The sequence below is a fragment of the Chroicocephalus ridibundus genome, chromosome 6 (assembly GCF_963924245.1).
Source record: "Chroicocephalus ridibundus chromosome 6, bChrRid1.1, whole genome shotgun sequence".
Classification (NCBI taxonomy): domain Eukaryota; kingdom Metazoa; phylum Chordata; class Aves; order Charadriiformes; family Laridae; genus Chroicocephalus; species Chroicocephalus ridibundus.
The window spans coordinates 26,627,138-26,637,768 of record NC_086289.1 but is presented as its reverse complement, the minus strand read 5'-3'; the positions used below and the strand labels follow the sequence as shown (position 1 = coordinate 26,637,768).

The following is a 10,631-nucleotide window of genomic DNA, read 5'->3' as shown; positions in this document are numbered from 1 at the left end:
GGAGGAGGAGAAGAAGTTGTTTCGCCGCCCGGGGGGGCGGGAAGGCGGCGAGGGGGGCCGCCAGCTGGAGGAGGAAGAGGAGCAGCAGCCCCTAACGGCGGCTCGCCCCCCGCCTGCCTGAGGGGGAGCGCGGCGGCGGCTCCCGGCCCGGAGGAGGAGGAGGCAAAGCCGCCCTCGGCCCAGGAGCTCCGCGCCTCTTCCCCGGCACGAAGTTTCGCCGGGGGCCTCTGCGGGGGCGCCGGCTGCCGGAGGAGGGCGGCCGGCGGCGCCCCGCCTCGGCCCGCGCCTCCCCGAGGGCGGCGGTGGCGGAGCGGCGGGGCCGGGGGGCGGCGGCGGTGCGCGGCCCCGGCGGGCGAAGTTTGGCCGGCGGCGGCCTGCCGCGGCCATGGAGCCGAAGCATAAGGAGCTGCTCGCCCAGTGCCGCCAGAGCCTGGCGCAGGCCATGACCGAGGTGGACAAGGTGGTGGAGCTGCTGGAGGCCGCCGGCGCCCTCGGCCCCCGCGACCTGCGCGACCTGGAGGCGGCGGGCGGCGGGAAGGCCGAGCTGCTCATCGCCCTGCTGCTGGCCAAGGAGCGGGACCACTTCCAGGACCTGCGGGTGGCCCTGGAGAAGACGCAGCCCCACCTGCTCTCCATCCTCTACCTGAACGGCGTGGCGGGGGCGCCGGCGGCGGCCGAGACGGCCGGTGAGTGGGGGGCTGGGGGTTGCGGGTCCCGGGGAGGGTGCGGGGGCGGAGGAGGAGGAGGAAGGGCAGCGGCTGCTCCCGCCCACCCCCGCCGGGGTAGGGGAGCGGCGGGGCAGCGCGGGCCCCTCGGGGATCCCCCTCCCGGCGGTGGGGAGAGAGCGGAGCGGCTGCGGGCGGGGGTCCTTCTTTTCCGGGCGGGCGGGGGGAACTCTCCCGTGTTTGTGGTTGAGTTCTTGTTTTGAGCTCCCGACCCTTTTCCTTGCCCTTCTGCTCCCCAGGAGGTGCCGCGGATGCTGCGCGGTGCCCGCAGGGGCAGTCGCCCCAACCGGGTTCTTGCTGCCGCTCCCACCCCCCCGAAGCCGGGTGCCGGTGGGGGTGGGGTAGGAAGGGTAGGGACAATCCAACCGGCTCCTCTGGGGCCGCCGGTGGTGTTAAACAGTCGCTTCTAGACCGGGTAAAACTGTGAAACTCAGCCCCCCCCCCGCCACCCTTCTGCCCCCGCCCGGAGCCAGTCTGCTGGAGCTGGCAGGGCGCCAGCAGATGTGCGTTTGAATAAATATTGTAACTATTTTCCCCCGGACAAACGTATGTTTGTTTCAGGCTGTGTTATTGTAACTCTTCTCGGTGGTTAGAACAGGAAAACAACTGATTTAACTGCAAATCCAGGCGAGGAGAACTTCGGCGTAAACCTCCCTCTTAACTAAGTTGAGCTTTGACCCACAGGTCTTCCCCCTGTTCTCCCCCCGCCAACACCATCCACAGTCTAGTTTTGTGTGGACAATACCAGGCTTTGCATTAGTAAAAAACAAAAATTTGGTGATGATACACAAGGCCTTGCAAGTGCAGCTGTGTTTCTGGATGAGAAATACTTCAATTGAAGTAAACGGTTATTCTGTATCATAGGTTACAGCTAAAGAATATGCAGTTGTCCAAGTGATGTGTAGGTATTCCCTTCCACTGTGTGTCTAAGTTGACTGATTCAGAAATGTGGGGTCTCTTTTTGGTTTTGTTACCAGATTTGGGAATTGCAGGGTGACTACCTGTTTACGTAAGGAACTGCATTGGGAGGGCTTCCTGGCTCTTATAAACTATACCATTTCTTTAAGAAAATAAAAACCCTTTAAGAGCTGCTTCTGTCTGGAAAATAGTGCTTGCATGTGCAGTTGCACTGTGTACTCTGTCCTTGTTTGAATTATGCTGTTGATGCTAGGAGTTTTGTAAACACACAAGAAAAATGTGGGGGGGTCTTATGTGTTGTTTTATATCAGTGTTTTATAGTGTATGGCCTTTTGTAATGAATATATGTCAGGACCTCACAGGATGGGGAAAAATGGACTGAACAATAGACCTCAACACTTCTAACATTATGTGGTCTGACATCAATGGGAGATGAGGGCACTCGCTGCCTTTCAGAATGGGACCCATGATGTTTTTGTATGATTAGGTTAATGCTCAGTCTTGGCTTGTTTAGAAGACGCATTAATGGTACTGGGCTGCTAACATTCCCAGTACCATTAAAAACAAAGGCGTAAAACACGGATGGCAGGAAAAAAAGAAGTAGACAAAGATATAGTGATACTCTTTATTTTTAAAATACAAGTTGGAATTGCAAAATGTCTTGCAATACTGAGCTCTCAAGGGAAAAGGAGTTTGATTGGCAAAATGAACTATATCCTCCTTGATTGAATGCATTCGTGAGGCTAATCCAAGTTAAATTAACATCTGTGTGGGGAAGGATGTTCCCCTGACATGTTGGGTTTTAAAATTTTATTGCTTTCAGTTATCAGTGGTAATAAAGAGCTAACTTTGAGAGTTACGGTTTTGTTTCCCTTGTGATAAACATGTTTACAAGTTAGTACACAGGAGATTGCTAACAGTGAGTTTAAGAATAAACCATCACGCACACGGGAAGGTAAAGGATCTGAGCTTTCAAATCCTCTTGTATATATTCCAAATTTACCCCCCCGAGGAGGTCTCATGGTAACTAGTCATGAGGCCACTTCTGTGCCCACTGAGCGCTTCCAGAAAATCCTGGTCTGTGCACAAGTCTGTCCTGGATGTGTTCTGCAAAGAGTTAATGTTTGAGGGTAACTGCAGTAGAAGGGTTCTTGTTTGAACCTGTATGCAGATGTAGTTGGGTTTTACTTACTGTAATATTTCCCTGTAGGAAGTCTGACCACCCATCTGCTCTTCTGCCATTTAGGAGTTTTACCCCTTTTCACTGGGGGTGTTGAAGGCTGATGAGTCAAGTTGTTTTTTGTTCTTTGGGTGTAGTAGCAAACTGTAAACACAGTAGCAAGGAGAACTGTTGTATTCTGTATTTAAAATACTTAAGGGAAGCGGTCCTCAGCGTATATTACATAAAATGCCTCTATTCTTAAAGGCAAAAAATGTATATCTTAAATATCCCTGTACTTGAACGTATCCAGCTGTAATAATTTTAAAAATTACAATTAGTATAAGAAAAAATGACAGTTTACAGTGGTACACTTAATTATAGTATTGTTTGGAAGAGGAGGCTAATATAATCCCCCAAATGCTTGTTGGAGATGAAAATTATTTATAACCAATAACTTTTTGTAGTATTGTTTGCTAATTCCTTTTTCCAGTGTGCTGTTGTCATGAGGGAAATGGGAAGGCAATCAGCAACATAATTTTGTTCAAAGTTGCAGAATTCAGCATACCGTCTGCTCACAACACTAGCACGAGTGATTCTCCTTCCATTTTAACATACATGACAGGTACCATTACTTTGTGGTTTACTTTGTGTTTTCTTCCTTCTCATTTTAAATATCACCTCTTACTGGACTTCAAAGGTGATATGTAAACTGGGATGGAAGCTCAGGCTGGTATTTATACCACCAGTTCTTGTGGCTGGCTGGACAATGTAGAGCTGACACTTCTATAAGTATTTATCTGCACAACACGGAGGGAAGTAAACAGCTGGTCTGACACCTACAGGGAAAGAACTGGAGTCCCAGTAACTGCCAAAAGTCTTCCAGTATAGATAACTCTGTCTTTATGTTAGAAGGTTTCTTTCCTTTGTAGAATTTCCCCCATTTTAGTTCCTGTTTAAATACATTTCTCTTCTATAGTAGCTTCTAATTGCTTGTTTTAAACCTAAACCTGTATAGTGGTTTGTGGATCACAGTTTCTCCAGTAAAATCTATATTTTTAAGCTTGTTTTGTTTCTAATTTGAGAATAGTCTGTCTAACAGTGTTAGTAAACAAACTCTAACAAGAAACTACCTTCTGTCAAAGCAGAAGCTAAGCGAAGTGCAATTTGCTCTGTTTCACTTACTCATGCTTAGAGGCACCAGTCCTTCCTTGAGGAAAACCTTTGATTACTACATTACACTTTTGTGTAAATGTTTCTGTGAGAAATTGGCTCTGCCCACGTGCAAGTGACTGTTTGGCTGATTTAAAATCTCCCAGTACTTTGCACAGGGACTAATTCTTTAAGTAGTGTGCCAAGTGCTTTTATTTATTTATTTTGGGGTGAACTGATGGATTATTATTATTAGATACTTGATTTAGCAAATTACCTCCATTGTGCATGTGACAAATCCTGTATCCTGAGAGAATAATGTGTCCCTTCTAATGTGGAAATAAATGACTTCTCAGCATTCAGTTATCTCTTAGATATCTTGCTGTGCAGATATTTCATTTTTATAGTTGATACAATGTGAATCTTGTGGCATAAAATGTGCCCAAGACAAGAATATGGTGGAAGATACTTCATTGTGACAAGTACTATTAAAGATGTGTTTTCTTTTAAATGCAATTAAAGGGCTAAAATAGAAATCTAATGAGACTATGTAGGCTTTAGACTGCGTCAGGTAATGTAGAGCTTTGTACTTATATTTTTTTTTTTTTGATCTTAAAAAAGTGGGGAAAAGGTGAGGTTTAGTTGTCAAACTTGGAATTTGTTTTTGAGATGAACTCGTGTAGATTGTTAAACTTAAAAAGGTTCGCAGTTTCCTTTTATATTAGCAGTTGGTCTCCTGCTTTTCTGTAGCCACACAGCTGCAGTCAGTGAATGTGTGTCTGTAAGCTTAACCATAGCATAATGGCTTCTTCACTGTAAGGATTCAGCACCATTTTGGATTTTAAAAGCAGAGCATGTTAGGCTTCAGGTGTTTTATTTAACAGTTTTAAAATCAGAATTTAAATTTTAAAACTTCAAAATTTAAAATTCCAAATTGATTGCCTTTTTAAAAAGATCTTTAAGGGGGAAAGAAGGAAGATGGTTGTAGATAGACTTTGAAAGTTTTCCTTCTATTATTTAATAAGACTTATTTTTTCAACTGTGTTTGGTCCGAGATCAAGCGTTAATTTCCAGTCCAAAAAGTAAATGTGGGCATTTATAGGAGTAGGAAAAAGTTAGAATTCAAACTTTTATAGCTTTTCAGAGGGATTATATCAACTTCCTCCCTCTGCTTTATAAAAAAGGAGCAAGTTGTTTCAGGCAATATCTGATTTGAAGTCACAAAGTTTACTTTTAAATATGGAAAAGTCTTCCAGCGTATTTAAAAACAAAGACAAAAGGCAAGCTCTGTCTGTATGAGTTTAGGAGACGGAGAGCTGGCACCCACTTCTCTTGCTGGCAGCACCAAGGAGACCCATAAGAAACGCAGTGTGGCTGCTCAGGGATGGCACTGGGGCCGCTGCCTTGTGCCCCCTCTTTGTTGGTCCCCCACAAAGTGTTGACCGGTCCCCGCAAAATGTTGACTGGTGACTGGCGAGAGGAGCTCGTGAGCAGGAGTGAGAATGTGAGCTAGCGAGGAGCTGAGAGACTGCACGGAGGAAGAGTGTGAGATGTGGAGGTGGCATGTGGTGTCCTGTAGGAGCGAGTGAGAAGAAATGGGGGCTCGGGATGCTGAGGGGCGAGGTAGGGGAAGAAGACAGTAGAAGTGCTTGGCGATTAGAAATAATGCTGTAAGTGTGCATTCTCTGGGAAAGGAGAGGGGAGAATGAAGAGAAATTGTAAAAGCGTAATTTACTGACTCAAGGACTGAACTGACAATTTTGCAATTAAGTACAATTTACACTCCCTTCCGTCGCTGAAAATTGAAGAGTGGGAGAAGTAGAGCAGTATGTCTGGGTTTTTCCAGACCTGTTATTAGTTCCCAGGGTAGCTTCGCAAGCCTTGTTACAGGATTTCTTAAATTGTGCAGATGAATGGTGATGATGAAAGATGAAAAAGCAGGCAGCATCCAGAAGTCACACTAGGAGAAGTATAGGTCTTCAGCAGTGCTGAGCAGTAATTAAACTTGATAAAATACCCAGTGCTAGTTTGGTAGTACCTGTGTCATCTTATGATCTCAGATTTGTGGTATCTCTTGGAATTGCCAGGCTAAAAAAAATGCAGAAAGCTTCTGGCAAGTGTCCAGAGGGGTATTCCAAATGAAATGTCTAATAGCAAGTGAATGGAAGCAGGCTCTCAATCCCAAAGAAGGAAACGCGTGTTTTAGTAGTTCACAAATCCCAAGGGTGGTAGGTCTCAATTAAATTTTTGCTGTGCTCAGGGAGGGGGTGGAAAGAAAGCTGGCCGCAGTAAACTCATGGGGACACGGTTTTCATCAGTGTAAAATGAATAATAATAATTTTTATGATATCAGTGCATACAGCTATCGAGCTGCTTTGGACACACACAGGACTTGGGCTCTTACAAAATTATGGAAAAGAGGAGAGACATACATTTTTGAAGGGTTCTTTTAGTACTTCTATGAGTATCCTGAAATAGAAGCAGAAATTTCACTGTCTGACATGATCAGTAAGAAAACCCAACAACGTTCTGTAACTAGCTCCTTATTCATTTGTTAAAGCTGAAGGTTGCCTTTCTCAGAGGTTTCAGATCTTTAGGTTGATTTAACTACCATTCTCAGTCTCATTGTTGTCTTGTAGCTTTAACCAATGTTGGTTGCCGTGAGTTTTTTGGACCTTTGGTCTAGCTAGTGAAGATCACAGCCACCACATGGGTAGTGACTTTGGGTTCTCCAGTTCTGTTAGCAGCTTGCAATTTGAGCTAAGTATTCTTTTTTTTTTTTCTTCTTTGCTGTTTCCTTTTACCACTTTCTGTTTCTTTCCCCCTTTGTTTCTAATTTGCTTCCTAGCTTCCCTTGCTCCTGTTAACTCTCTTTATCCTTCTCCCTTTAGTCCTAATTGTTATTTCAGTTATTATTTTATAGCATTACAATTCCTTATTCAAAGCCCTGGTCATTAGAAAGATACCGGTAAGTCTTGGTAAATTCCTTTTACTTTTCACTTTTTTCTAACAATTCTTATGCTCTACAATCTCAAGGACAGAGGTTCCATCTTTCAGAGCGGTTCAGTCCCCAACACGTTTTGGGTGTTACAGTGTGAGGCAATTAGTTCCTGTTGGTTTTTGTTGTTGTTTTTTTAATATAAACATTCTTAAAATGCTGTATGTATAATAAAGTGAAAACATTTCCTTATGTAAAGTCTTCATAGTATTGATCGAGATGGCAAAACTTGTTAATGCATATAACATTGTGCGAAAAGAGCTGTAGTAATGAAGTTGAGACATCTAGGCCTCTGTGACTCTCCAAATTATATTGAGTAGTCAATGCTGAAACATCGTTTGTGACCTTCAAGGTGCAAGTTGTTGGCTGCTTTTGAACGGTGGTAATTTAGAACTGAATCATTCTGATGTAGGAGATGGAAATGTCACACCGACTGAGCTTTGGCTTGAGGATAACCAATACTTCTCTAAAGAAAGCATGAAAGAAGAGTGCTTGCGCCTGAACAGACGAGTGCTGTCAGTGCATCTTGAATGTTGGAGCCTGGTTTTTCCAAAAGGACGTATTTTGGAGCCATCAGTGTTACTCTGGTATATTAATTCTTGTCAATGCAAGATACAATTACTAAAATGTTGAAGGAGGCCCAGAGTACTATAGCTTAGAAACCAGTTCAAAATACCTAGCGTACAATGTTTGCTGTATAACTGGTATACTTCCATAGGTTGTGGTGCACTGGCAGGTGTGTTGATGGTGACAGATGGTAATACCAGCATCCCTTGCTGTTGTAGCTATCACATAAGGTTAAATTTGGGAACTCCTGTTGTAAGCTATTGTGCAAAAGGAGTCTGTTCTCCACAGGGCACCCTTTGCAGGCTTGAGAAGCTGGTGAATAGCAGACAGGGTACCTAGAATTGATGGATCTTGAAGAAGCTGATAGAAGGCCACTTGGGGTGATCACTTAAGGATATTTTTCTCGACAATGTATGATTACTGGGCAATACAGAATAACTTACTAGAACTGGAAGGCCCTTCTTACCCAAACTGGTGTCAGAGGAAGTTGAGAGCAGGCCGTTTTACATATATAACCCCCACCCTCTTCTTCCTCACAACTCCTAAAGCCTCCAATATCTGGGAGGCCCCACAGTTCCTGGGTTGAGTTGCTCATCAGTTTGCGTGTTCGCAGCATTAATTTGTTTGTTCTGGAGACCTGCTGTTTGTATTTTAGAAAAATCTTAAAGTTTTTTTTTTCCAAGTTGGCTGCTAAAGGAACTGAATTTTAAATAGGCCTAATTCAGAAGCTTTCCAGGCATACAACTGGCCTGTAGCTGGAGAAAGCAAGCCAGTGAGAATGTAAAACCAGTGTTTTAGCTGGGGAGCTGGGGGGATTGTGTAAAGATGAGCAATCTAAGGATTTTTTTTTTTGGCAGACTTTTTACATAATTTACAATTTATTGTGTATTCACAATGATAAACCAAGAAATTATCTTCCTCCCTACCCCCAAACCCTAAAAGCCAACGTTCTTTAAACATATTTTGAAGTTAGCTTTCCTAAAAATCCAGTAGGGAGCATTCAGTCTTATAATTATTAATATGCCTTGTGACAACTTTCTTGCCTCATGTGTCCCCTCTCCTTTCACCTTGGCTTTTTGTTCTACCTGAATGTAATTGCTGATTCATGAACACACTCATTATTCATGTACTTACCTTCCAGCATGTGAGTAATCCCCGTTTATATGCATCAGGTTAGGCATGTGCAAGTGTTGGCAGGATCCAGACCTTCCATACTGAGCTTTTTTGGATTAGACAACCTCTTCAGTAAAGTAGCCTTTTCTGAGGCTTGGGCTTCAGAAAGTGAGGCTGATGGCTGTTTCATTCTCAGTAGTCCTCAAAATGGAGTTTGTGTAGGAAAATGTAGCTGTAGCATAGGTTGATGTCTTTTCCTTGAGGACTGATGTAAAATGTAGTTGGAATTCTGGACTTGGTGCAAGTGAGCTATGTCCTCTTGATGTTGGTGCACCAAAATCCTAGCTTTTCAAGTGTATTCTTTCTTTCTGAGACAGACAGGTTGGCAGGTGTGTGTATGTATGGTTTTCTTTAAAAGCATCAAAACTTTGGGATTGGGGAAATAAAGCTGGTGTGGTAAATATCCATATCAAAATTACCAAATGCAGCTTCTAAATTGCTACGTAGATGTTCATGTGTTATTTTAAACAAGTGTAAAATTATATTTATCTCTTTTTTTGTTTGTTTGTTTCTTGTTTGTATTTGTGTTTCTTGTGGATAGCTGTCTCCTGTTGCATGCTTTTGTGGAAAAATTACTCTAGGAAGAGACAGTTTTGAGACTCGAGTAACCACGTGATCTTGCTCTTTTCGAGCACTTTAGTAATTTCGGGTCGCCTTCATTGCTTATGCTGCTTTTGTAGAAGGAGGGATTGATTGAGTTGTCGGGAGCTCTTCAACTAGAAGTCGACAGGAGATTGACAGATGTGGTTTTAGTGACGTCTTTCTTTCAGGAAAGCTTCTTGTTATGCAGTTTTAAAGTTCTCTTAAACACTTCGTGCATGATCTTGTGAACATTTTCCACGGCTTTTAAGAAGGTCTACTTTGCATTTAGGTCATGATGATGTCCTGATTTTTAGGTGGTGTGCAAATGAGTGTGTGGTTAATGGTGGTGAAATCAGGTTATCTAAAGGTTTTCTTTGAGGCTGTATGCATCACCACAATAAAAATACTCAGGTATAACTTCACTTCTTAATCTTTAAAATAATCATGAATGTCCAGTCTGTTTTTTCCCTTCTGAATGCTTTTATGAGAAAGAGGGATGTTATTTGAGAGCTCGCTTAACCTTTAATTGAAGATGGGGTGTGTTGTATTTTTAACAGATTTGCTCTTTCAGTTTGTTAAAGGCCATTTGTCTTAAGTAGGTGTGGTTAAAAAGGATATAAAAAGCTTAAGTCTTAAACAAAACCAAAATCAAACAAGAAAACCTAAACAAGCCTTAAACAACAGTGGGCTTTCCCTTGCAGTTGATCAGCTGGCTGCTTCTTGTCATCAGCTGCTCCATCATGTAGTTCTTGAGTTGAGCTAGACTCAGAATGACCTATGTAGGTACAACCTGAATTTTAGAAATAATAAAATCACAAAAAGCAATACTAAACCCACTCAAAACACCTCAAAAATAGGTATTCTCAAGAGAGAATCCACTTTCACTTTTATTGTTTTCACATGAAAGTGTTGGTATTTGTGTCCCCCCCCGCCTTTTAACAGAAAGGAGTATTAAAAATATAACTTCCTTGTTCAGCCTTTTTCCTGCTCTCTGTGGCAGTGGTCCTTAGGATGCTCAGAGTGCCTGATAGTTTCCTTCTTAGTTAGATATGCTGCAACAGCTTTCCTTTGATGCTCTGCCAGCGTGCAGGCAGCCTTTGCTTTTTTTTTTTCCTGGAGAAACTTCAGTTTCCAAGGCTTCTAGTTGCCATTAGGGCTTATTAGGAGAGGACACTTTCTGTAAGGTGTGTTGACTACTTCTTTAGGTTAAGGGTTCGATTAGTCTGGCTTAATCGGTTAAAAAAACCCCAAACCCCGTTGAGTAACATGAGTCTGACTTAGGTATAGACTGCAGACATGAACTTTGAGATATTGAGTGAGTTATTTTTCCAAATTGCTGGCCTTGAAAGTGTGTAGG

The 10,631-nt window shown here is 43.2% G+C and overlaps 1 protein-coding gene across 4 annotated transcripts in view; it reads left to right on the top strand.

Moving 5' to 3' along the window:
* The first annotated feature begins 263 nt into the window (after nucleotides 1-263).
* DLG5 (discs large MAGUK scaffold protein 5) overlaps nucleotides 264-10,631 on the top strand; it is a 113,152-nt gene continuing 102,784 nt past the window's right edge. For all 4 annotated transcript variants that reach the window (XM_063338000.1, XM_063338001.1, XM_063338002.1 and 1 more), the window contains exon 1: nucleotides 264-686. In XM_063338000.1, the coding sequence (XP_063194070.1) occupies nucleotides 386-686 (301 nt within the window). In that variant the 5' untranslated portion in view covers nucleotides 264-385. The remainder of the gene's footprint in view (nucleotides 687-10,631) is intronic.